This window comes from Herpailurus yagouaroundi, unplaced genomic scaffold, assembly GCF_014898765.1.
Source record: "Herpailurus yagouaroundi ecotype Mexico unplaced genomic scaffold, PumYag 28, whole genome shotgun sequence".
Taxonomy (NCBI): Eukaryota; Metazoa; Chordata; class Mammalia; order Carnivora; family Felidae; genus Herpailurus; species Herpailurus yagouaroundi.
The window spans coordinates 107,714,852-107,742,644 of NW_024412376.1; the positions used below are offsets into that span (position 1 = coordinate 107,714,852).

General features: G+C 41.1%; 1 protein-coding gene and 1 long non-coding RNA gene across 5 annotated transcripts in view; one reads left to right on the forward strand and one right to left on the reverse strand.

Moving 5' to 3' along the window:
- Window positions 1-27,793, forward strand: part of BTC (betacellulin) — a 48,276-nt gene that overhangs the window by 17,144 nt on the left and 3,339 nt on the right. For 3 of the 4 annotated variants that reach the window (XR_005792378.1, XM_040481165.1, XM_040481166.1), the window contains 4 exons: window positions 8,781-8,879; window positions 19,987-20,104; window positions 24,615-24,761; window positions 26,862-26,972. Coding sequence is in view for 3 of the 4 variants with exons in the window: in XM_040481165.1 (XP_040337099.1) it covers window positions 8,781-8,879; window positions 19,987-20,104; window positions 24,615-24,761; window positions 26,862-26,970 (473 nt within the window). In the remaining variant the exon portion in view is untranslated. Of the gene's footprint in view, window positions 1-8,780; window positions 8,880-19,986; window positions 20,105-21,545; window positions 22,482-24,614; window positions 24,762-26,861; window positions 26,973-27,793 lie in introns of those variants that run through there. The other variant, XM_040481167.1, reaches the window with a different exon arrangement.
- LOC121034334 (uncharacterized) lies at window positions 950-27,787 on the reverse strand. The gene is made up of 2 exons (XR_005792394.1): window positions 27,576-27,787; window positions 950-1,277 (listed from the first exon to the last, which is right to left on the reverse strand). It is a non-coding gene; the product is annotated as an uncharacterized LOC121034334 (long non-coding RNA).

Genomic DNA, 27,793 nt, shown 5'->3' on the forward strand with positions numbered 1-27,793 from the left:
AAGCGGGGCACGAGCTCTCCAGAAGCAGGACTCGAGCTCCCCAACAGTGAGATCATGACCTGAGCTGAAGTCAGACACTTAAACTGACTGAGCCATCCAGGCACCCCTACAGTTGGACTTTCTAGTGGGGCATGGAGTGTGGTTCAAATCCTAAAATCAGATATATATGATGTCGTAAGAAATCATTGGATCTGAAGTTGTCCTACATCATCAGAATACAGATGAATGGCCATTTTGTGATAATGTTATATTTTTTATTTTTAAAATATAAAATGCACTTGGCTCTAAAAATGGAAAATTCAGCTCAGAGATGAGGCAAATACAACGCAGATGACTGTTTAGGTTGGTCACATTTGATTTTTTGAAATAGTTGACCCAGCTGGCGTATAACTTACCTCAGCATTTAGCAGTTAGCTATGAGACAGTGGGTCATGCTTCTTGTCAAGCTGTGTCTCTTTCAATGCTTATATTGTTCCCAATGACTTCATTCTCCGTGCTGGCTGACAGGGATAATACTTTTAGTAAATTCAGTCATTTTTAATTTGAGCATCTTGTAAATGGAGCTTTGACGCACGAAAGTAGAATTGGGTGCTTTTCTTTTTTTATCTTTAATGTTATGAGTACGGTGGATATTTAAAAGCTAGCACCAGAAATACTCAATTTCCAGTCACTTTGCAAACCACTGATCTAACGTTATTTTGTTTTGTTTTGTCTTTATCGCGTTAATGCATCTTCCAGAAATTCTGCCGGCCACATGAAGTAGGTTGGATGAAAGAATAAAAAAGGAAAAAGACTGAAATATATGAATGATAGGTGACATCTAATACAGTTTTAAAAGGGACATCTAAAAAGTTTTGAACTATTTTTTAGGTAAAAAGTAAAATATGAAACAAAACAGAACAATGACAAAAAAGAACAAATAGACCATCAATATACCACTTCCCAGTAGTACAAGAGATTTAGCAGTTTCCTTTAATTGTACGGAGACTAAAACCCCCGTGTTTAATCAGACAGCCAAAAATGGCCAACGTGCTATGGAGCTACATTACCAGAAATAAGGTGCCCTCAATTTGGGGGCTGAGAGCCCCATTCTACTCTGTCTTTGCCAGACCATGTGAAATGGCACCTTGGTTTGACCTTACATATAGAGGACCGTGGCAAGGCTTATAAGGGTCTTGATGATGACAGGGAAAATGTACTTGAAGGATCCAGGATGTTTAGCCTGAAGAGAAATTCTTTCAGGGAGACTTGATAGCTGGTTTCAGATAGATGAGAATCTGTCATGGGAAAGAGTAGATTTATTCCAGGTGATTCTAATGAGCAGAGTAAAATTACAGGAAGGCAAAACCCAGCTTCACATAAAGAAGCATTTATAGAGCTTAAGACATAGGTGGTTAATAAACGTTTAAAAAAAATTTTTTTAATGTTTATTTTTGAGAAAAAGAGAGAGAGAGAGAGAGAGAGAGAGAGAGAGCGCAGGGGAGAGGCAGAAAGAGAGGAAGACACAGAATCAGAAGCAGGCTCCAGGCTCTGAGCTGTTAGCACAGAGCTGGAAGCAGGGCTCGAACCCACCAACCAGGAGATCATGACCTGAGCCAAAGTCGGATACTTAACCAACTGAGCCACCAAGGCACTCAATAATCTTTCTGAATGAAGGAAGGACTGCAGTTGAAATAATGGATGGATGGTCTCATTGAAGTGGACTGCCTTAGAAGAGAGTGAATACTCTCTCTACTGAAATTTTAAAGGCCAACTTGATGAACTCTCCCAGAGGATGATTTTAGTTGGTTGGTAGGATATTTTAATACATGTAAAATTCTTACTAATTCTGGAACTGAAATTTAACAAAATTTGTGACTCTTCTGAATGAAAATCTTGTTCTGTTTTCCACATCTGAGTACGATATTTTCTTTCATTTTCTCTAAAGTAGAATCCATACTTTCTCTGATGCAGATAGGGATTATTTTCATAACATGTCGTTTTAAACAAATTCGTTTACTCTATTATTTCATTTAATTTTAATGAACTAGATTATTGGATGGGCAGAGAACCTATGATTCTAATTTTTCTTGAGGGAAAAGGTCAGGAGAGGTTGCTAATTAGCTCAAGGTCACATAGTGAATTAATGACTGAGTTCAATGATCTTTCTGTAAGATAATGGAACTCTCCTTAAGAAAATTTTTAAGAAGCCAAAATTCGAGCCTTCAAGGCTGTGTGACTGATTTATATTAAAACAACACATTCAAAATGAAAGCTGTATTTTAGAGAAAAAATATTAAAACAGGTTGGAGAAACTGCAATGGTTCTCAACCGGGTCAATTTTCCTCCCAGGAACATTAGGCAATGTCTGGAAATTTTTTGATTGTGACAACTCAGAAGTAGGGGGCGGGGAAGGGGTGGGATGCTACGGGAATTTAGGAGATAAAAGGCAGGACTAATCATCCTAGAATGCACAGCCTCCCATAACACAGAATTATCCAGTGTGAAAGTTGAGAAACCTTTGGATGTCTTGCATCCATTTAAACCAGAACTTGGATTCCTTTGAACAGTGAGGTGAGATGTATAGCATGTAAAATACCTTTAAGCTCTTCTTTCCTTTTTTTTTTTAATTTTTTTAAATGTTTATTTATTTTTGAGACACAGAGAGACAGAGCATGAACAGGGGAGGGGCAGAGAGAGAGGGAGACACAGAATCTGAAGCAGGCTCCAGGCTCTGAGCCGTCAGCCCAGAGCCTGACGCGGGGCTCGAACTCACGGACAGCGAGATCGTGACCTGGCTGAAGTCGGACGCTTAACCGACTGCGCCACCCAGGCGCCCCTAAGCTCTTATTTTCTAAAGACTTTTCATTTACTCAGAATAAAGTTATATTTGCCAAATTGCTACCTTTGACTGCCAAGGATTATACGTTGCGGAAGAAGCCCTGCCTTTCAGGCTAAGCATTGGAAATCTTTTCTGCCTCTACTAATAGTCCTTTCTTTGCCTCTTTCCTATACCTTTGGCATCCTTCTATCAATTTGCTATCACAATAAAACCAAAAACAACTGGGGCCCCTAGGTGGCTCAGTCGTTGACCATCCGACTTCAGCTCAGGTCATGGTCTCACGGTTTGTGGGTTCGAGCATCGGGCTCTGTGCTGACAGCTCAGAGGCTGGAGCCTGCTTTGGATTCTGTGTCTCCCTCTCTCTCTGCCTCTCCTCCACTTGTGCTCTGTCTCTCTCTCAAAAATAAATAAAATGTAAAAAAAAAAAAACCAAACTTAAACCAAAAACAACCCTCTTTTTTTCTTTATATATTGACTGATCTTTTCCCTCTCTTTCTCAGTTTGACATCTTTGAAGAGTCATCTGCAATTATTTGCATACTTTCTATGCATTAATGTTTCTTCCTAATGTTTGTCTTTTGGCATCCCTTATACCTGTGCTTGGTACAGCAATCCAGCGAATCACTCAAGCCACAAACTCCAGTCACTCTAGACTTCTTTTTTTCTCACTGCCTACCTTATCCCACCAGTCACCGAGTCTTCTCTATTTTACTTTGTGACTGAGTCTCACAGATTCATTTCTTCTTCTCCATACCCACTGCTGCCACCTTTGTGTTAAAGTACTGGTGTTAAAGTAACCTTTCCAAACCAAAAAAATAATTCTGTTGTTTCTCACTTAAAGGTTTTCAATGACCCCAACTTAGGTGCCTAAGAATCCAAAGTAATTAATATGGTCATTTGTTATTACCTACCCACCCCCGAGCCTTCTCTCCAATCACAATCCCCACCAGACAAACCAGAATAAGTTGGGTTATGCATATTGTGTCTTCTTACAAGTTGTCCCTTTTGTTCAGAATGCCTTGGTCAATTACAACTTTATGTGTCCTTTTCTTTAAAATTAATTTTAGTTTAGGGCTCCTGGGTGGCCCCTCATTGGGCTCCACACTGGCCATGAAGCCTACTTAAAAATTAATTTTATTTTAATTAGTATGTATAATAAATCATCATAATATGTATAATAAATATTTTAATTAAGTTATGTATAATAAATATACATAGATTTTTAAAAGCCCAAGAGTACTAAAAGGTTTATAACCAAAAATAGCATAAAAACTTAAAAAACAAAAACAAAACACACAAAACAAAACAAAACAAAAACAAACAGCAGATCTTTGTACCAAAGCTTCCTGCCTCTCTGCCTCCTGGAAGCAACCACTTTTGTCTATTTGAAGTGTCTCTTCTGCATTTACCTCCCTCATGCTAAATAACTTGCTTGTAATGCTATTTCTTGGCTTGTCAACTTAAACTTTCCCTACTGAATTTCTCCTCTCCCATAATTTCAGTGGGGTTACCATTAGGGATGCCGCTGAGAACGTTGAAAAACCAGCACAGCAAAGATACTGATTCATCGCAACGGTCTCCCCACATGGTGTAGGTGGGCTAATTACTGGCCTTGATTTTATGACAGTTTTTGATGTAATGGATTTAAATAATCAGTGTTTACATCACTATTACCATGTAAGTACTGTCTCCTGCAGAAACAAATAACATTATGTCATCTTGCTTGCACAATTTTTTTCTTTCTAGAAGTTACTGGTTGAGGTTTACAACAATCATTTCTTCCTTCTTAAAACTCACCACAAGCCTCACCTGTTCTATCAAGTCTTTGCAGCTAGGTAGAGCCGATTCTCCATCCTGTGTTACCTCTGTTGTTGTCCTTGCTACATGCACGACCCTTAAAGATTTCTGTGTCTCTCTTCCTCACCAGAATGAGAGCTCCTTCAGGGTAATGACAGTATCTGTTATCTTTGAACCCTCAGTGTCTTGTGCCAGTGCAAAACACAGAATACTTAGTAAATATTTGTTGCATTATGGATGGAACAAGAGGGTCTTTTGTCTTTGAAGCTGCCTTCAGTACTGAGCAAAATGGTTTTGTGCGCATTTCTCTGATTTCTGAGTCACTTCGTATAGATCACAAACTGAAATGCCTGTCAAGATGCAGGCAGTTAAAATAAATGAGCGCGGCCACGTCTGATGGGGTCCGTGGCATTAAACGGGTCACCTGCTGCTTGACTCCGGCAAGTCGCTGCCCGGAAGGTGTTTCAGACCCGTGTTGCCAACCCTTCTGCTTTTTCGGCGGAAGTAGAAAAATCCAGGTTTGCTACGAACTGCCGTGATTCAATTTTTTAAGACTATGCAGACTGAGAACATGATTCCTGGGAGCGGATTTGGTTCGTGGCCACCAGCTTGTGACGGTGGCCTGAAGATTGTGGGTGAGCAGTAGCATAGCACATGCGACTCCAGTGCCTTGTGCTTGGTGTTTGGTTTGCCTGAGCATGGGTCCTCCCTGGGGGGTCCTCTCCAGGGCTGTCCCCAGTGGTGGCATCCCTTCACCAGCTGACGCCAGCGTGTGGAGTGAGTCGGAACAGAAGAGAGTCTGGGCACAGGCCCCAGCCTGGCAGAATGTTTGAAGGCGCTGGGCAGCGTTTCAGTGGAATCAGGGCTTCCACTCTTAGGTGGAAGTGGAGAATGATGGGTTAAATAATACGTGGTAGAAGAAAGTGCAAGTAGACTAAAAACTGTATACTAGGTGCCAAGCCATGTGCCTTCTCATACGTTATTCAATTTTTTTTAATTTTTATTTATTTTTGAGAGAGAGAGAAAGAAAGAGATATAGAACATGAGTTGGGGAGGGGCAGAACATGAGGAGAAGGAGACACGGAATCCGCAGCAGGCTCCAGGCTCCGAGCTGTCAGCCCAGAGCCCGATGCCGGGCTCGAACCCACAAACCGCGAGATCATGACCTGAGTGGAAGTTGGACACTTAACCAACTGAGCCACCCAGATTCCCCTTATGTTACTTAATTTAACTTTTACAATAACCTCGAGGAGATGGTGTCATCTCCAGTTTGCAGAGGTTGAATCTCTGTAAGATTTAGAGGTTTTTAGTAAAATTCCCGCCATTAAAATAGATTAACACCAGAATTAAGGCTTCCTGATTCTGCCCATGCAGAAAGCCCATGTATGGGATTTTAAAAATGAATTAAACCTATTTTATAATAATAAAGACATGGATTGAAATTTTCTACTAGAAATGGATCCTGGGATCTTTGAATCTGAAAGTTGTTTTCTTCATTTACAGATGGATTATTCATTCCTTCAACATTTGTAGAGTATCTATTGTGTTCTGTGTTAGTTACCAGGGTTACAAAGATGCGTAAATATACAATCCCTGTGCTCGGAAAGCGCTGAATGATTGTATGTTTCTGGTTTGTTATAAGTGTGACAGGAGGGTGGCAGGTGTTGGGATAAAAGATATGAAAACTCTAGAAATTTGGTAGCCAAATTGTTTTTTTTTTTTTAATTTGGGAGATACTCCTTTGTTTGTTGTTGTCACAGATAAAATATGCTAGTAGGAAACTGAAAAATGAAAATAAGGAAAATTAAGGCAAAAGTCTCCTAACCAGTGTGAGCAACTCTATGTACTTAATTACCTACCTTTTGATTATCTATCAATATAAACATTTTTTACATTTATCACACACAGATGCAGAGAAACACACAGATCACACTGCATTATTATTCTATAGCCTATTTCTCGTATTTAGGAATATATCAAAATGTTCTATTACTAGTTGAATTATGCCTGAATAGTATTTTATTGCATGAAAATAGTTCTATGTATTTAACCAACTCTATCTTGTTAGATATTTAGGGAATTTCCAATTTTTTATAATCTATGTCATAGAGAATTTTTACAGCTAAATCTTTTTATGTATCTTCAATTATTTCCTTAGGAAAGATTACTAGAAATGAAATGACTGGATTTAAGCATTTGTATATTTTTTGAGTTTTTTGCTTTTAGAATGTAGAGCACTAAATTGTCCTCCAGAAAAGTAGTACCGATGTATCCATCACCAGTGGATTTGATTTTCCATTTTTATTCACTATTTCAAATGCTAGTTACAACCTTTTTTTTTTTTTAACTTTTCTAATCAGACAATTAGAAAAAAGTCTCTATATGGATTCTTTTTGAAAACTCTTTTGGCCTTTGAACTTGCTAGATACTATTGTCCTCTGGTATAATACTCTCACTTCTTATTAAGGTTAATTGGTTGGCTGATTACTTGCCTTACTAGCTTTGGAACACTTTGAAGGTAGAGCATGTCCTATCTGCCTGGGTGTTTCTGGATGCTCATGGATGTCTGTTGAATTGAGTTGAATTAAAGAAGATGCATAGCTTAGAAACCATTGGCTAGATGGATAAATGTCAATACACCCAGTGGGCAAGTTATTTGATTCCTGCCAGTTACATGATAATGAGTAATTTAAGTGATCATTGGTCACATGCCAGCACTGTGTTAAGTGCTTTGCGTCCTTACCTGATTGAATCCTCACAGAAATGCTCTGGAGAAGAGATAATAATTGTCTCCACTTCGGCAATGAGGAAATTGAGAGATTATGAAATTTGCCCAAGGTACATGGCTGTAAAGTGGCAAAAAAGGTCATGAACTCAAGACTAGCTAACTCCCAAGCCCTCTTATCTTTTCCCATCTGCCCTCCCTTACCTTCTCCTCCCCTCTCCAACTTATTATAGATATTTAAATATATTTATACAAAAGTAGATAGAAGAGCATAATAAACCTTGGTTTAGCCAACACCCAGCTTTCGTAATTATCAATATGTGGCCAATCTTGTTTAATCTGTAAGTTTCTCCCTCCCCCTTGCACCCATCTTCTCTTGTTGGATTATTCTAAAATAAATGTTGGATACATTAATTTCATTTATAAGTTTTTAAATGTATATCTTTAAGAGATATGGACTCTGTTCTTTGACCTAAACCACAATATTATTAGCACACTTTAAGTTCTCTAGAACAATTCCTTAATATTATCTAATGTGTAGTCAGGGTCTGATTTCCCAGATTATCTCATAAGTGACTTTTTACATTTGACTTGTTTAAATACAATCTGCACATTGTATCCTAAACTGTGCTAACCACAACACAGTATTCCTCTCTCCCCCATACTTTTTCATGAGACCCGTCCTTCTCAACAACAGAGATACTTAGCTGAGGGAAACTCAAACTTTCAAATAATTCCCACAAATTGAATATCTAGCTCACATATCCCAAGAAGGAAGTACAAACACTAGTTAATACCAGAGAAACACTGAGTCTGTTTGGAATGGAGAAAGTACGTTGCCACATGGGTTTGTCATTCATTCTCCCTGGAAATTCATCAGTGTATTTGTGCAGCGGCTGAGAAGTCTTATTTCTCTGCCTCTGTGATGTCTCCCTCACAAGCTATGGCCAAATCTCTTCACTTAAGATGCGTACTTAGTTGCAAGTGTTGCTGGCTTTTAAATTCTGTCTTTGGCATTGAGCTTAAAAAACGAGACGTGCTGGCCTGTGTACCACCCCCCTTCCTGTGGGAGAATGCCTTGGGAATGGAAGGCACAGGCTTGTTATTTTTATAAATGGGTCATGGTTGGGGCGCCTGGGTGGCGCAGTCGGTTAAGCGTCCGACTTCAGCCAGGTCACGATCTCGCGGTCTGTGAGTTCGAGCCCCGCGTCAGGCTCTGGGCTGATGGCTCAGAGTCTGGAGCCTGTTTCCAATTCTGTGTCTCCCTCTCTCTCTGCTCCTCCCCCGTTCATGCTCTGTCTCTCTCTGTCCCAAAAATAAATAAACGTTGAAAAAAAATTAAAAAAAAAAATAAATGGGTCATGGCTTCGATAGAGTATTTTGCATTGAGGAAATTTTCAAGTTTTCATGCTTGTTTGGTTCTGTTTTGAACTTGAAGGTCTAGTGATCCTCCACTGTGTCGTGGCAGATGGGAATGCAACCAGAAGTCCTGAAAGGGATGGCCTTCTCTGTGGAGATCCTGGGGAAAACTGCGCAGGTAAGGCTTAACACACAGTGCCTTTGTGTTTTACCAGCCTCATGTTCAGTCTTGGAACGTTGATTTCCCTAAGTTTTAATTTTTAATACTACACTGATCATAAGACTGGTTAGTTTTGTGAGCATATATAATGGACCAGGCTCTCTGCCAAGTGCTTTATATACAGTAATGCATTCACTCCTCGCGAGAGCCCTCTGAGCTGGATCATATTTTCGACTTTATTTCAAGGCGAAGTCCAGAAAGATTAAGTAACTTGCCAAAGGCTACCCAGCAGGTACATTGCAAATCTGGGATTCATACAGGTCTTTCTGATTCTAGTGCTTCCATTTTTAATCATTACATTATTTTAGGTATTGCAGGTGTATGCTCCAGACTCTGGCATGGGATATTTTGGACTGGATGCATACAAAGTTGGCGTATTCTATTCAAATTAACTTCTTTCTATTCCATAACTTAAAAGAAGGGAAGAAGGCAATGACTTTTGCATATTTTTGCCCTAGAGATGCTTCAATCAGCATTCTCAAAGTTGTTAGTCTAAAGCAAAGGTGAGCCTTAGTAAAGGGTCAGGTAATAAGTATTTTAGGTTTTGTGGACCATGCAGCGTTTTTTTGCAGCTACTCAAAATTGGCCACTGCACTGTGAAAGCAGCCATTGACACTTTGCAAATGAGTGGCGTTGGATATGTTTCAATAAAACTTTATTTAGAGAAACAGGCTGTGAGCCAGATTTGGCCCCTGCGCCATAGTTTGCTGACTCCTACTTTAAGGTTCTGTCTGTCCTTTATAGATGCAGTGGTCTGTTCTTCTCCAGGGTTGTCTCTGATTCAAAACAAAACAAATCAAGTCAAAACAACCCAACACAACGCAACACAGGCCAATTCTAAAAGTAGGTGGGAGATAGATTCCTGTATTCCCTGGAAACGTTTTGGAGCTCGGAGGGTAGTGACCTGGTGTAAGTGCTCCTGTCCTAGCACCCTGGAGAAGTCATAACTGAGATGGGAACACGCTGAGCAAGTCACCGTGACGTGAGCCATCAGTTCCAGCCCAGTCTTCTGCTTTCTTCCCTCACGCTAATGGGTGGTCTGGAAAGTGCTTCCAGGCTGTGGAATCTGTTGGTGTCTTAGATCATGCTTGTGTGGGTCTTTTCACTCGCGTAGAGAGAAGAACAAGGCCAGTGTTATGTGTTTGTGTGCTTTTCTTCAGTTGGGTTTTAAATACCTCCAATGATGGCATTTTCACATTTCCCTTGGGGGTTATTGCATGATCCAGTGACTGACAGTTCTAAAAAACTTGCCTCATCATTATCCTAAATGTGTTTCCTATTTTTTTTTTATTTTAGTGAGACTATTTAACATTGAGATCTACTCTTTTAACAAAATTTTAAGTGTGCAACCCAAGATCGTTAACTATGGGCAAGATGTTGTACAGCACCTCTCTAGAAATTATTCATCTTGCATGACCCAGACTTTATACCCAGTGAATAATGACTCCTCATTCCCACCCCCGCTCCTCCCTGGCCCCTGGCAACCACCATTCTACTCTCAGCTTCTGTGGATTCAGCTGTTTAGATTTTTTTTTCTTTAATAAGTGGAATCATGTAGTATTTGTCCTTCTATAACTGACTTGTTTCACTTTGCATAATTCTTTCAAGGTCCAATCATGTTGTTGCAAATGGCAAGATTTCCTTCTTTTTTAAGACTGAATAGTATTCCGTGGCTTGCATAAACCACATTCTATTTATCCATTCATGTGTTGATGGATATTTAAGTTGTTTCCACATCTTGGCTATTGTGGATTGAATAGTGCTGCAATAAACATAGGAGTATGTGTGTTTCTTCGAGATTCTGATTTCTGTTCTTTTGGATAAATACCCAGAGGTAGGATTGCTCAATCGTATGGTAGTTCTGTTTTTAATTTTTTTAAAAAAACTCCATACTATTTCCCATAGCAGTTATAGGTTACCTTGTCAGTCTATTGTTTCTATCCTGTGCAGAAGAATTTTAGCTCATTTAAGGTCACACAGTAAGCAGAGTAGCCTGACATGAATTTGGAGAGACTGACTCCATTGTTAATCACAATGCTAAACTCCTAGAATCGTGGGGGAAGGTCAGAATGCTGAATATGTGAAGGAAATTCTGAAAAATAGTCCTTGAAAGTAAAGCCCAAATAAGGGCAAAATGTTCTTTTTTTTTAAAAAAAAAATATTTTAAATGTTTACTTATTTTTGAGACAATGCAAAAGACAGAGTGCAAGCAGCAGAGGGGCAGACAGAGGGAGACACAGAATCTGAAGCGGGCTCCAGGCTCTGAGCTGTCAGCCCAGAGCCCGACGTGGGGCTTGAACTCATGAACCGTGAGATCATGAGCTGAGCCGAAGTCGGACGCTTAACCGACTGAGCGACTCAGGCGCCCCAAGGGCAAAACATTCTTAAAAAGGAATTAATATGGAGTAGGAGAAGATTGTCCTTATTGACTGTGTGACCGTGGGTGAGTCACTTAAGCTTTCAGACATCAATTTGTAATCTATAAAATGAAGGAATAGTTCAGATCATCTTTAGGAGTTGGTCTTTTTTTTTCTTTCAATTTTTTCATTTTTTATCTTTTAATTAAAAAAAATTTTTTTTTCAACGTTTATTTATTTTTGGGACAGAGAGAGACAGAGCATGAACGGGGGAGGGGCAGAGAGAGAGGGAGACACAGAATCGGAAACAGGCTCCAGGCTCTGAGCCATCAGCCCAGAACCTGACGCGGGGCTCCAACTCACGGACCGCGAGATAGTGACCTGGCTGAAGTCGGACGCTTAACTGACTGCGCCACCCAGGCGCCCCATTATCTTTTAATATTTTTAGAGAGAGAGCACGCAGGCATGCAAGCAGAGGAGGGGCAGAGAGAGAGAGAGAGAGAGAGAGAGAATCTTAAGCAGGCTCCACACCCAGTATATATCCCAACACAGGGCTCGATCCCACACCCCTGGGATCATGACCTGAGCTGAAATCAAGCATCAGGCAGTCAACCTGAGCTATCCAGGAACCACAGGAGTTATTTTATTTCTAAATGATTTTATTCTTTTATTGTCAAATAGCCCCAATCTCTAAGCATTTCACTTTTAGTTTGTCCTTTTCTATCTTGAGTAAGGAATTTATTCATTCCTACCAATACTTTTGCAGCAGGCTCTGTCCCCGGTACCAAGGATGAAACAATGAACAACATAGTCAAAGATGAGGTCAGAGAGGTAATGCAGAAAGAGAGGTAATGAGTAATGTCATGCAGAGCCTTGCCAGGGATTATAAAGCCTTCAGCTTTGAGTTTTAATAGCATCACTCTGGTGTCTGTGTGCAGACTAGACAGTTAAGAGTGGACAGGATAGAAGCAGGGAGACTAGTTAGATGTTGTTGCCATGGAGACTACTTCCAGCCTAGAGATGCTGTCAGGCTTAGACCAGGCTAGTAGAAAAGGAGGGACGATTCTGCATACATTTTTAAATACAGCCAATAGAGTTTTCTGATGAATTGGATGCATAGTAGAAGAGAAAGAAGTCAAAGTGGCTCTAAGATATTTGGCCTGAATAACAAAGAAAGTATCATTTACTGAGATGGAGAAAGACCAGACTTGAGGGAGAAAATCAGGTGTGCCCTTTGGAAGTGTTCATTTGAACTGCCAGTTAGGCAACCAAGTGTTGGTTGGACAGTTGGACACTGAAGGAAGAGATCGGGGATGGAAACATAAATTTGGGAATTGTTACCATAACGGTGTTGAAAACCAGGAAATGCCCAGAAAGGAGTGTAAAAGCCCTTAGTCCCAAAGCATTGCAAAATGTAGAGGTTGGGGGATATAGGGAAGAACCAGCAAAGGAGACTGAGCAAAGGGGGCATTATATACATAAGAGTTCCAAAACATGCACTCGTGAAAAACGAAAGAAACACAAGTTTTCTTCCCGTTCATTGTTCTTTGTTTGCCCCTCAGCTATGAATAATTTTTAACATGCAAATATACACACACATCTACACTAAACTCTTTTTTCTTCCTTTAGAGGGATGGCATGAAAAAGGGCAGCTCTTTTTTGTTTTGTTTTATTATTATTATTTTTTGATTTTTAAATTTTATTTAAATCCAAGTTACTTAAGGGGCGCCTGGGTGGCGCAGTCGGTTAGGCGTCCGACTTCAGCCAGGTCACGATCTCGCGGTCCGTGAGTTCGAGCCCCGCGTCAGGCTCTGGGCTGATGGCTCAGAGCCTGGAGCCTGTTTCCGATTCTGTGTCTCCCTCTCTCTGCCCCTCCCCCATCCATGCTCTGTCTCTCTCTGTCCCAAAAATAAATAAACGTTGAAAAAATAAATAAATCAATCAATCCAAGTTACTTAAGATATAGTGTAAGAATTTAGTGATTCATCACTTACATACAACACCCAGTGCCCATCCCAACAAGTGCCCTCCTTAATGCCCCTCACCCATTTAGCCCCTCCCCCCCAACACCCCTCCAGCAACACTCAGTTTGTTCTCTGTATTTAGGAGTCTCTTATAGTTTGCCTCTCTTATCTTATTTTTCCTTCCCTTCCCTTATGTTCATATATTTTGTTTCTTAAAATTCTACATGAGTGAAATTATATGATATTTATCTTTCTCTGACTTATTTTACTTAGCATAATACCCTCTAGTTCCAACCACGTTGTTGCAAATGGCAAGATTTCATTCTTTTTGATCGCTGAGTAATATTCCATTGTATATACACACCACATCTTCTTTGTCCATTCGTCAGTCGATGGACATTTGGGCTCTTTCCATACTTTGGCTAGTGCTGATAGTGCTGCTATAAACATTGGGGTGCATGTACCCCTTCGAATCAGCATTGAAAAAGGACAGATCTAAGTGAGGGCCCACTCCTGTAAGCTGAGAAATCATTGGCCTAATCCTCCTGTTTAAAACACATGCTGACCCATTCTGATTAGCCCCCTATATGAACATATTCTAGTAACACTGGAGGGTTAGCAAGGACATCTGTGAGATCTATTTTTCTTTTCCTGGAGTAACGAACTCTTTTACATTTCTGTAGGGAATGGCATTGGATATGAAACCAAATGGTAATCCTCAAATAAGAGAAATTTTCAAGTTTTGCACTTCTTCAAGGGCATTGTGAATTTACCTTCCCCTGTCTCAGGGAGAGAGTGGGCAAGATAAGACAGAAAATTAACTTAGAAAATAAAAAATTTCTTCCTCACCTCCTGGCTTAACACGGTTGTAAAGTGAGGAAACTCATATTGAGAAGTTGCCAGGAAGCCAAGGAGATTAAAGGCTTAGGTTCTACTTCATGGAGTAGGAAGAAATTTTTCTTCAAATTCTTCTGTGACTACTTAAACTCTTCTGTGCATTAGCTGTTCCCTTTTTTAAAAAAATGTGTATTCATTTTTTGAGAGACAGAGAGACAGAGCATGAACAGGGGGAGGGGCAGAGAGAAAGGGGGATACAGAATCCGAAGCAGGTTCCAGGCTCTGAGCTATCAGCACTGAGCCCAACGTGGGGCTCGAACTCATGAGCTGTGAGATCCTGACCTGAGCCAAAGTCAGATGCTCAACTGACTGAGCCACCCAGGCACCCCTACCTGTTCCCTTGTTAAGGTCAGATAGCTATGTGGGAAGATAAATTTATAGGTATTTGTTTCACTTCCTCTCTGTCTTTGTTAACACTTATGGGACTTTTATCTCAAAATTTAGCACCTCCTTTTAATCTCTCGCACAGAGATTTAACTATGTATTTAACTAGGGGGTTAGAGATACTATGAGGTTATCCACATTGTAATGAGAATTACATAAAATAATTGTATATTGTAATTTTATAATAATTGTATATTACCCTTAGAGTTGATTTAAAAAAAATTTTTTTTTCAACGTTTATTTATTTTTGGGACAGAGAGAGACAGAGCATGAACGGGGGAGGGGCAGAGAGAGAGGGAGACACAGAATCGGAAACAGGCTCCAGGCTCCAGGCTCCGAGCCATCAGCCCAGAGCCTGACGCGGGGCTCGAACTCCCGGACCGCGAGATCGTGACCTGGCTGAAGTCGGACGCTCAACTGACTGCGCCACCCAGGCGCCCCTAGAGTTGATTTTAGAAGAGCTGCTGATATTAATATTTATAAAATCATTAAATGGATTTGTAACGAGCACAAGTAGAATAAGTAAGTGAACGTTTTATGAAAAATAAGCCTAATGTGTCAATTCTGAGGAGTGTTTTTTTTTTTTTTTTAGTTTATTTATTTATTTGGAATGAGAGAGAGAGAGCCAGCACGAGCAGGGGCAGGGCAAAGAGAAAATCCCAAGAAGGCTCCGTGCCGTCAGCACAGAGCTAGATGCAAGGCTCAAATTCACAAACTGGGAGATCGTGACCTGAGCCCAAATCCAGAGTTGGGCATTTAACGGACAGAGCCACACAGGTGCCCCAGTGCTGAGGGGTTTTAAGCAGAAAAGCATCACAAGGCCTGTTTTGGTTTGAGAATAAGAGTTATGTACAAGAAAGACTAGAGAGCCATACTGTTTAATCAAACCATCCATCCACCTGAGGAAAATCCCTCATTTAAACGAAGTCATTTGAGTGTGTGCTATACTCCTCCAATTTAGTTTGGCCCAAGAGAATCTCACGTCTCATCGAACTGTTCGTAGGACTCAAGAAAGATGACCACTTCTTGCCTGTCTGCCCATATGATGGAAGAAAGACGTTCTCGCTTAGAATTAGGTTTTGACGTACACCTATCTGCAGTAACCCTAGTATTTCCTTATTTAACTGGCTTTAGCATCTTCGGAATATGGCATCTCAAGAAGAGATTGAGATACATTACCCCACAAGTAATGTGGGGCCCATTCACTTAGAAGATTGTGTTGCAACCTGGCCTGCTAGTGGGTGTAGTTTTCCAGTGCGATTTTGTGGGAAAGACTCAATCCCAGAGAATGCTTTGGTTTTGGGAACAGGGGTTAGAAAAGAGTAAGGGTGGGGGGGGGGGGGGGGGGGGGGGGCGGCGGAAGAACGACTAAGTTCCAGCACCCCCATTATCAGGGGAATTTTCATGTCGCATTTTCCGGACCAGGCGATTCACTTCTCAACAGAGAAACACAATACATGGGACTAATCATTCTTTTGTCATAGGGTTAACTTTTCCTTCTTGATAAGCATCTCTGGAATGGAAGGACAGATTTTGCCATCCTCTGCCCTATGTCATCGGGTCTCGTGATAGGCAGAAAATGTTAGATTTCACAGTTGTTCAATTTTCAGATAATGTGACCTTGATGAATATTAGACAAAAGCAACTGGAATTTTAGGTGCATTTTGAAAGGGGGTATGCTAGTAAGCCTTCTCATTTCCATCAGAGAACTGAGATGATCCCATCTGTTTTGGGGAGGGGGCAGTATGTGTGATGTATTATTTTTTTTTCCACGTTTTAAAGTTCCATAGAGAAATCACTGGACATTTTCTGCGTGGTGGCATGGAAGGGTTTTCAAATCCAAATAATGCTGGGAATATTTAAGATCATGTTTATTTGGCAAAGGAGAGAGATCTGGGAATGATCCGAACAGTGCCTGGCAACCATTTCCCTGGCATGGATCTGTGCTGCTTGGATGGGCTGAGGCTGGTCAAATCCCTGCACCCAGCAGCTGCCGGTTAAGGCACTTTTTGGGATCATGCTCTGTATGATGTTTATTAAAAGGGCAGCTACATTTAAAGGGACATAACCACTAGAGAAATTAGTAAAGCTCAGGATACAGAGCCATATGGCTTATATTTAAAGTCAGGTATGCTTTGCAAAGTAGGAAGGACCTTCCTGGATCACAGCAGATCCGTGACTAAGTCTTATTGCTTCTTAAATTCATCTCCTTGACCTCGGTTCCCCTCCCACAGGCCCACATCACATATATTTGCATGGCTCAGGCATGCCTTGGTTTTCTCCTTGCTCTTGGCATCTTCCTACTCTAACTCAGCCTGCAGATTCCTACCTAATACACTGAAAAATGTAGTTTTTACATATACCATTTACTTTAATTCACGAGAACCGTCTTCAGCTCTCCTTTGCCTTGTAGTTCAAATGTAAACACTTCAGCCTACTGCCATTTGATGACTCTAACTTCCATTCACAGACCCCCTTGGCTGTTCCCCTCCATTTCCATTAAATCTGCCTCCCACTCCCCACATGATGAGGCTTGCATGTTCCTGACCTTGAGTTTTTGCTCCTAGCATTCTCCATAGCTAAATAGATTGCTTGCCTCCTCCTAAAACAAACAAACAAGCAAAAAAACCCCCAAAAAACAAAAAACCAAAAACCATTTCCCAGAACTTTTTCTTTAATTAGATAAGTGCTCTTTGTAATGATACAACATTTCTCTTGGAATTGCTAAGATCTTGAAGATTCTAGAATCAACTCATTGACTGAGGACTTTATTGTGCAAGGTACTCTGCTAGGAACTTGTGCATGCACTCTTTATTTGAGTTCCTCAACAGCCCTTTGAGGTAGATGCTATCATCTTCAGGGTACAGGTGAGGAAACTGAGGCTAAGACAGCTTCATAAGCTTGCCCGGACCCATCCAGCGAAGGAGAGGCAGAGCTGAAAATAAGACACAATTTTTCCTTCCTCATCTGATGTTCTTTCCTTCCCCTGTTTCCAGTGTGCCACAACTATCTATGCGGTTACTATGGTTGTTTTTACGGGTTGGTTGCTTATTTTGTTGCCTTTTTTTGTTGTTGTTGTTCTATTGTTCTAATTTATTATTATTTTTTTTTAATTTTTTTTTTCAACGTTTATTTATTTTTGGGACAGAGTCAGAGCATGAACGGGGGAGGGGCAGAGAGAGAGGGAGACACAGAATCTGAAACAGGCTCCAGGCTCCGAGCCATCAGCCCAGAGCCTGACGCGGGACTCGAACTCACGGACCGCGAGATCGTGACCTGGCTGAAGTCGGATGCTTAACCGACTGCACCACCCAGGCGCCCCTATTGTTCTAATTTAGATAGACAAGATATGCTTCATTCTTTTGATGTTTTCCAGTGCTCACTACAGGGCTCTGGAAATAGAAAGTAGGCAAGAAAGTTGGCCAATACATTTATTTGCCAAAACCTACAGATCTTTGTTTTTGAGACACTCTGGAGTTATTTCTGGAAGAAATTTCAGTAAGAGTCCCATCGACCGGTATGCGTGGGAGCAAATGTCTGGCGTGTAGAAGCTGTCAGCCTAGCTGGTAATCAAGTCACCATCCAAAACCAGGTCAGCCAGTTCCTCAGCAACATCCTGCCACCCCCTGAAGCTTTGTGACCTGGCATTGTGGGAATTGAAACTTTGTGACCTGGCATTGCGGGAATTTGCTGTGTATAGATCATCTGAAGTTCTTGGCAATTCCTCCCTCTGGTTGCCCTGGGGATTTTTTTGTGCTCATTTTATAATACTAATTAAGAAGTTTAGCAGTCATTACTATTAATATCACTCAGATGCCAGGTGAGTGTGAAATGCCCTTCTGAAGTGAACATCACGGTCCTTCTGACTTCACAGGTGGCTGAGTCTGTAAGCTGTTGGTCATAGCATGAATGTGAAAAAGTCCAACCCTGGGCTGGAGCTGGCTAGTTAGCTGTTGGCTCTGGGTGTGGGCACATGTCCGGTGTGAATCAGCACATGAAACAGCAAGTCAGTATTTCTGTACCGTTACTCTTGTCAACCCTTACTTATTAAAACCTTCTACATGCACGGATGGGAGAAACTTACATATCACCGTCCCTTGTTGAAAAATTAGGCAATGAAAACTCTAAATGGTAAGACAAGGAAGTCAGAGCAGGATCACAATCCGGGATATGAGGCTTCCAGTATCTTCCTCTTTCTTTAGAGCAAGAGAAACCATTGAGGGGTTAAACGAGAGGGAGAATCTCCCATTAGGCAAGCGTGACTTCTGGATGCATCAGGCTGAGAGCAGATGACAGCTACCTGCTGAACAGCTGACCTGGCAGAGTGCCAGAGTGGAGAAGTCAAGAGCATGGACTCCGGGACAAGACCTGTTGGGTCTGAGTCTCAGTTCGACACTTCCTAGCTGTGTGATCTTGGAAGATGACTTAGCCTCAATGTGTTGTGCTTTGTTTATCCATAAATAGCAGATAAGAATGATGCTTACCTCACAAGGCTGTTACGAGCATTAAATAAGTTACTATATATTAACTATTATGTATATAACTATTATAACTATATATAGTAGTACTATATATAGTAGATATTTATATAAGTACTATATACTATATATATAGTTATAGTTATGATAGTTACATATATATGTGTGTGTGTATATATATACATATATATGTATATATATGTGTATATATATATGTATATATGTGTATATATATGTATATATATATATATACAGAGAGAGAGAGAGAAGATGACCAGTATCTAGCACTTGGTTACTGCTACATGCATGTTTAAGGGAAGGGAAGGGAAGGGAAGGGAAGGGAAGGGAAGGGAAGGGAAAGGAAGGGAAAGGAAGGGAAGGGGAAAAAAGGCCTTTTGTTTTTTTTAATGCCATGTGCCCCATGGCTCCGATAACCTTCACAGAAAGAATAGCCTTCTCTCACAAAAACTATGCTTCCCCCTTTAAACAACACCAAGGTTTCTAAGAGGTAGGTTGGGCACCAATCTTTGTTAAAATACGAAACATTCCCAGGGCATCAGGGTGGCTCAGTTGGTTAAGCATCCGACTTCGGCTCATCTCGTGATCTCACAGTTGGTGGGTTCGAGCCCCGTGTCGGGCTCTGTGCTGACAGTTCAGAGCCTGGAGCCTGCTTCGGATTCTGTGTCTCCCTCTCTCTGTGCCCCTCCCATGCTCATGCTCTGTCTCTCTCTGTCTCTCAATAATAAATAAAAATTAAAAAAAAATTAAATATGAAACATTCCCACCAAGATCCCCATCACCCTATTGATAGAGCTATTTGGGGACCACAAAAGTCTGGCTTTTATCCCAGTGTTGAAAGAAAGGGACACTCTATAGGAGTATCTCCTATAGATAAACCTGCAGCAAAGAGGGGAATATGATTCCATGTAGAAATAAATGTGTATCTAAAGTGAGTTGATTTATTGGGCTTTTTCTCATTTGTCAGCTACCACCATGCAATCGAAGCGGAAAGGCCACTTCTCTCGGTGCCCCAAGCAATACAAGCACTACTGCATCAAAGGGAGATGTCGCTTCGTGGTGGCCGAGCAGACGCCCTCCTGCGTGTAAGTGGACCCCTGAGCCAGCAGGCAGAGGGCTGCAGAGCAGTGCTGGCCGTGGACTTGACAGGGCTGGGAAGTCTGAGCTAACCGAGTCCTCTGTGTCAGGACACAGCTCCCCTGGTCCTGCCCTCGGCCATTTGTTTAGGGACCCTTTCTGCAGCCACTTATGGAGAAACTGACACACACTTTCCTTCTGAAATAGGAGCCTGCGAGAGCCCAGATCGGCTCCCAGGCTGTGTCCTCTGCTGCCTTACGCAAGCAAGCAGAACTTTCTGTCTAGTGTTAAGGATGCTTTTCGGCTCCATTCATCTCCCAGGTGGTTCGAATGGAAGCAAATTCTTCTGGAACGTGTTAGGTGGTTTGCAGTTAATGTAAATATGAAGGATTTTCTGCCAAATTAAAAGTTACTTTTGCAGGTGTCAATTAAGTACAAGGAAATTAGTCCTGCTTCTAAGCAGAGATTTATTTGCAAAGCCTGTTTATTACAGAAGGGAATTGGAAGAAAAGTGCTCTTTCTGCTTCTTAGTAGACTGATTCCAAGTTTAGTTTTTATTCAGGCACAAACAACTTTTTTTGCACTTACAAAATATTTATTTTCTTCTAAAGAGATATCTTTCTAGGATATCTAAAGAGATATCTAGGTGCTCTCTGAGACCTTTTCTGAAAGATGAGCAAGATGATTGTTTAAGTATAATTTTGACCTAAATTTGTAGAATGTTTATGTTTTTATGTGTCGTTCCCTCGGTATACATTTTTTTTTCATAAGTGTCTCAAAACAGTGATTCGGAACCCTGATTTAGTGGAACATTTAAGGGTCATGGACTTCATAAAAATTTAATTATAATTAAATTTAATTTAAAAATAGGGGCGCCTGGGTGGCGCAGTCGGTTAAGCGCCCGACTCCAGCCAGGTCACGATCTCGCGGTCCGTGAGTTCGAGCCCCGCGTCGGGCTCTGGGCTGATGGCTCGGAGCCTGGAGCCTGTTTCGGATTCTGTGTCTCCCTCTCTCTCTGCCCCTCCCCCGTTCATGCTCTGTCTCTCTCTGTCCCAAAAATAAATAAACGTTGAAAAAAAAATAAAAATAAAAATAAATATACTGGATAATACTTTGAGGGGATAAGAATTGCTAATGTAAGGAAATAAGGGAAATGTGTGTGTGTGTGTGCTGCGTGTTGGGAAAGAATAGAGTTTTTTTGTTTTTTTGTTTTTTTAAATTTCCTCTAATTGCTCACTGGCTTAGAAGAATATATTGCGTTTTGAAAGTATTAATGCCCTTTAACCCAGTACATTTATCTAACTTGTCCCTACGTCTGCAGATTTATTGTCCTTTAATCCTGCTGCCTTCTAAAATGAAAATCGCAATATATAATCTCCCTGCCTAAGATCCATACACAGCTTGTCCCCTTCAGTGTGAGGCTAAAACTCATTTCCATGGTCTCCACAGCTCCTCTGATTCCGGCTTACCTTTCTAGCCACATCTCTCACCATATTCCCAGCTGTTCCTCTGAAATCCCACATCCCTTTCCACGGTTTATCACACAAGCTCTGCTAGTCTGGAAAGCTTATTTGCACTGATGTTTTGGATGCAGCTCAGACCTCAGCTCCTCCTGGATCCCTGCACTGACTTCCCTCTTCTCGGACACACACTCAGGTGTGTTAGACGTCCTGTCTCTGAGATCTAGTCTCCCTTCCATGAAGGCTCTTTTCCTCTGGAGCATAGCTGTTGGTCCCTGTGAGTGTCCCTTCCGTGTCTGCGAGCACCCAGAGGCGGGTCTCGGGGCGTATTCGTTTTTGTGTCCCAGGGCCAAGCGCAGTGTCAGAATTTTAATAGGTGCTCAGGAAATGAGTGGCGAATAAATGAAGAAGTCCCTCTAGCATGGCGCATCGAATGCTATGCTGACAACACGAAGGCCTTACTCTGAGCCAGGAACAGCTTCTTCGTGGTAAAATGGTGCAGAAGCAACAGCGAGCAGAAGAGTAGAGAAGCCAGCACACAGATTTTGAAGCCAGGTAGACCCAAGTTAAGGTTTTGTTTGTACCAAAAGAACTGCTAACAACAGGTCAGTTACCCTTCCCGAGCCTCAGTTTTATCATCTGTAAAAGGGGGTAATAATATCTCCCTCTCAAGTGTTGAAAATAAAGCAGGAGAATTCATTAAGCAAAAATACTTTCTGTCATACCCAGCACAGAGTAGGTGTTCCATACATTGTCCTGCTGACGAGCGGGGTGTATGTGACCTGGGCCTGACCTTTTAGGTGACTGGTCATAGCACAGGTTCGGGCAAAGCTGTGTTGCCATTGGTGACTCTGCCAGCTTGGAAAAGCACAAGTATCTCCTTTTGCTTGGAATTACAGGAGTGTGTGGACTCCTGCTTTTACATTAAAAAAAAAAAAAGTAGGGGTGCCTGGGTGGCGCAGTCAGTTAAGCGTCTGACTTCAGCCAGGTCACGATCTCGCGGTCCGTGAGTTCGAGCCCCGCGTCAGGCTCTGGGCTGATGGCTCGGAGCCTGGAGCCTGTTTCCGATTCTGTGTCTCCCTCTCTCTCTGCCCCTCCCCCGTTCATGCTCTGTCTCTCTCTGTCCCAAAAATAAATAAACGTTGAAAAAAAAAATTAAAAAAAAATAAAATAAAATAAAAAATAAAAAAAAAATCTCCTCTCCCTCCCACACACGCAATAAAAAGTGATTCCCCCCACGAGTTCCAGTTCTATGTGCAAGAGATTTTTGATGTTTCAAGACCTTTCTAAGCTCTCTTCCTGTTATTTTGACCTTGCCAGGAAGGAATTTTCCTCACATACGCGGGGGTTTTCTTGCAATAGACGCCATCAGGTATCGTTTCTCTACAGCTTGAACTGATCGTCACCTTTCTATATGGATGTGACCAGGCCAGATGTTTCTTCGTGCTGTTGTCTCAAGCATTATATCAGCGATAATGTCGGCATTATGGGATCTCCTTCCCTGTGCAGAATAGGCTTTGTGGGAATTGACTGCACTGCTCTTGTCAAACACGAACCAGAAAATGATCTGGCAGTAGATCCTTTCTTGAAAAAACAAAAAACAAAACAAAAAAAAGGAGAACAAAATAAAACAATAACTAAATAAATAAACAACCGAGGTAACACAGAAATCTTTTTAAGAAGCAGAATTTCATCTTTTGGGGATTTAAGCAATTATATATATGACCACTATCTCTTTTGTTTTGAATGAGTCTGAGGAGAAAAAAGGGAAGATACTTGTTAATGCAAAGGTACTGATGTTACAACATAGGATTTCAGTTTTGCAGCGTCCTCAAACTTCTTACGTACCTTTTAAGCGTCTAATGGGATTCAGAGAATACTGTGGATAGTCCCCAAATCACTGAGCCTTTAGCTGAGTGTTGCTCAGACAAGCCTTGGCTTGGACAAAGGGAATCTGCCGGGTTGGGGTAAATCCTAAGGCTGTATTGATAAAACGTTGAGAGATTGAGGAGAGTGAAAGTCACTCTTGGAGATTCCTTGACTTGTGGCCACTGTGCTTTATGAGGGCCGCAGAGAAAGGGGCCATTTACAGGACAGTGGAGGGAACGGTATGCACGTCTGAAAATGGGTCTTTGAGCATCAAATAAAGGAGCTGGAGAGGACAAGACCTATTGTATTTTGGGGGGGTTTTAGTTGGAGGGGTGAAGAGCATCACGTAATCTGTGGCCACTGTGAGCAGAAGAATCAGAACTGGTGGGTGGCAGTTAAGAGAGAGAAAGGAATCCTGTGGAAAAACATTTACGGAGCTTTCTATGTAGTTCATAGGCTATCGGTCTATGAACTTTCACACATGTTACCGCGTGTGATCACATGAAACAGTATAATTTCTAACAGTTTGGAGCAGGAGGACTTGGGCACATTGACTGCCCTCTAATGACATGGGCGGTCGTGGGGATTTTGAGTTCCTTGTCATGGCGGTATTTAAGCGCTTGGGGGGCACCACGGAGGGATTTTTGCCATCTCCTCTCTTTCCAGCTCAGAACCTAAAATTTTAAAGTAAGTTTTAGTAAATTGTGATTGCCTCTGTTCATTTAAATTAGCCATGTTGCGAATGTTCAAGTGATGACAGGCTTTCAGTGAAGCAAAGAAAGTGAAATTACTTGTGAACACAGCGGTATCCAGCTTTATTTGAAAAAAAAAATTTTTTTAAAGGAACTGAGCCCTTTATTAATTGCAGTAAATGACAACAGTGTTGGGGCGCCTGGGTGGCGCAGTCGGTTAAGCGTCCGACTTCAGCCAGGTCACGATCTTGCGGTCCGTGAGTTCGAGCCCCGCGTCAGGCTCTGGGCTGATGGCTCGGAGCCTGGAGCCTGTTTCCGATTCTGTGTCTCCCTCTCTCTCTGCCCCTCCCCCGTTCATGCTCTGTCTCTCTCTGTCCCAAAAAAATAAATAAACGTGGAAAAAAAAAAATGACAACAGTGTTAGTTCCTTCAAAAAAAGAAATAGTAGAGGTTCTTAAAAGTCTTGCACGGTTTCCCTTGTTGTTTTATTTTCACAGCTGTGATGAAGGCTACACTGGGGCAAGATGTGAGCGAGTTGACTTGTTTTACCTCAGAGGAGATAGAGGGCAGATTTTGGTGATTTGTCTGATAGTAGTTATGGTGATTTTTATCATCTTGGTGGTCGGTGTCTGCACATGCTGTCAGTAAGTATTTTTTTTTTTTTAGTATCATTTTAAGGAAATCTGAGAAATTTTTATTTTGCGATTTCTTTTCTTCTTGCCTTCTTTCCCTCCTTCCGATCTTTCTTCTTTCCTTTTTGTTATGATTGAAATAAATCACTTACAGCGAAGTGTCTACTTACAATGAAACACATGATATACCGCGTTTGTCATTTTACTGAGCATAAATATTATCATTGAAAATAAAATGTGGGGGCGCCTGGGTGGCTCAGTCGGTTAAGCGTCCGACTTTGGCTCAGGTCGTGATCTCGCAGTTTGTGGGTTCGAGCCCCGTGTCGGGCTCTGTGCTGACAGCTCAGAGCCTGGAGCCTGCTTCAGATTCTGTGTCTCTCTCTCTCTCTCTCTCTCTCTGACCTTCCCCTGTTCATGCTCTGTCTCTCTCTGTCTCAAAAATAAACAAACATTAAAAACATTTTTTAAAAATAAAATATGTGTAAAACTCTTCATTAAAAGAAGAAGAAGAAGAAGAAGAAGAAGAAGAAGAAGAAGAAGGGCAAAAAGTATGAAGGTGATCAAAGGTACAAACTTCCAGCTGGAGGATAAGATAAATAGGTCCTAGGGATGTCATGTGCCGCATGGCGACTGTAGCTAACAACACTGTATTGTATATTTGAAAGTTGCTAGGAGAGTAGATCTTAAAAGTTCTCATCACAAGAAGAAAAATTTTGTAGCTGTGTGTGCTGACAGATGTTAACTAAGCTTACTGTGTTGATCATCTTGCAATATATGTAATATGTATTTGTGTATATATATATGTGTGTGTGTATATATATATATATGTAATCATTGTACACCTGAAATTAATCCAATGTTATATTTCAGCTACATCTTAAAAATCCAGCTATGTAGTCTTAAAGTCAATCATGTTTTATGTGGGTTTGTTAGTAGGCAAACTAAGACTTTTACTACCTTACATTGTATCATGACCCAGTAACTTAGGAAGGTAGAGACAAACACACAAAAACATTTTTTTCCACCTTGGCCACCGTAAAATAATGGATTTTATTTACAAAAGATGATTGCACTGGTTTTCTTGTTTTTACTTTTCATGATATACCACAACTTTGGAAATCAAGAAACACCTTGATTTTTTTCTCTGAGACAGTGTTTTGATGTACTTCTTAAGTTAGTTTCTTTCATGAAGCTATCAAAATGTGTATCAGATGGGGACTCGGACACAGTATGCTAAAAAGACCTTTCTTAACATGCTGTGTTCTTGTCTTGAGAAGCTAGTTGAGCCTCCTGAACTTCTCCCTTTACTTTTGGGCTACTGGGCACACCAAAGAGGGTGTCTTGTGACTCCTTTCTTCACAGAAAAACTTCAGTGTAGCTACTAGGAGTCTAGAGTCTTGGATTTTTAGCCCAACTCTGCTATTCAATATCTTTGGGACCCTGGACAAATTTCCTAACATCTTTAAACTTGAATTTTATTTTTTTGTAAAAAGAAAGATTAAACCAGGTAATCTGTAAGATTCCTTGTAGCTATAAAATTGCAGGGTATTTAAAAATTTTTTTTACCTTCAAAATGGCAAAAAAAAAATAGCTTTTATAACAGCAGATTTGGACAGATCTGAGAAAATTAATTATGACATCAATTTTGCATTATACTTTAAGAAACTGGACGATAACCCAGAGGATCTAACACATTTTTTAATGTATCTATAAGCTTAATTAACAAATCCTGAGGCTATCTTCACCCTCTTGGTTTTCTTATGTCTGTTTCCAATTTGTGTTATTCCTTATTCACATACTACACAATGCTTATTAGTCTGTTTTGTAAAATGACGTGTCCTGAACATTTTTCTTGTGCTAACCAAGCTCCATCAACAGCCAGGTGCCCTATTCTTTCTATTTAGGTAACTCTATTCACACTTTTGCCTACTGTGGCTATCATGGGAGCCTAGAAAAAGAGACAGGTTAAAAGAACTTAAAATAGTTAAGAAAAAAATGAACCTACAAATTTTTAACCATCTAGAAATAAGATCAGAGGCCCTCTTGATGGTTAATTTTGTGTTCATATGAATTAACAGGTCCATACTAACTTCTAACACCTTATCTTCCAAGCCCTCTTCGGAGGCGTCGCAAAAGAAGAAAGAAGGAAGAAGAAATGGAAACTCTTGGTAAAGATATAACTCCAATAAATGAAGATATTCAAGAAACTAGTATTGCTTAGTGGTAAGTATGAAAAATTTGGTAGGCGAGAAACTATTCAAGTGACAGTTACCTGGTGAGATTGGGCTTAACTTGATGTAGTAAATCAATGATTCGAATTTAATTATGCTTAGAAACATCTGAAAGTAAATAGATTTTTTTCATAGAATCTGAAGCCAAATGAAAGACTCTCATATCTTTCTTTTGCATGTTACCACATTGACAGGCATGCAGAAAGAGGACTTTTATACACTTTTTCTAGTTTACTGAAATCAACCTGCTTTCTAATTGTACATGGTTGTGGTGGTGATTTTATATTTTTTTCTTCCTTGCTTTTGGGCACAAGGAAGAGGTATTGTAGCTTAAATATCTCACACTGAAGAAAAAAAAATAATAGCTACGTTTTAATCATAACCACATTTACATAGCATTTACCGTATGCCCAACGCTGTTCTAAGCCCTTTCAACGTTACATCCGTTAGGATCCCAGCAGGATCGAACAGCGAGATTTATTGAGGGACTGGGAGGGCAGGGTTGAGGGACCCACAGGAACTTCAAGGCTCCTGGAGCCTAACATTGGCAGGAGGCCGCTCCCCTCCCCTGCCTGGAAGGGCCGGGGAAGGTTACCTTGGCACTGAGAGGCTGGCCACCAGAGGGCCTATACTCTGTAGGAGCTGTACCTGCGGTTAGAAGTAGTCACTGCCGGAACCTCAACAAGGAAGAGGAGCAAATGTAGAAAAAAACTCCCCAAACTGTCTCACCACCTGCTTCAGATCTTCAGCAGGTGCCTCCCATTAGCCAAACCCAATGAGGATCCAGGGGCAAGGGGGCCCTTGTGATGTGTC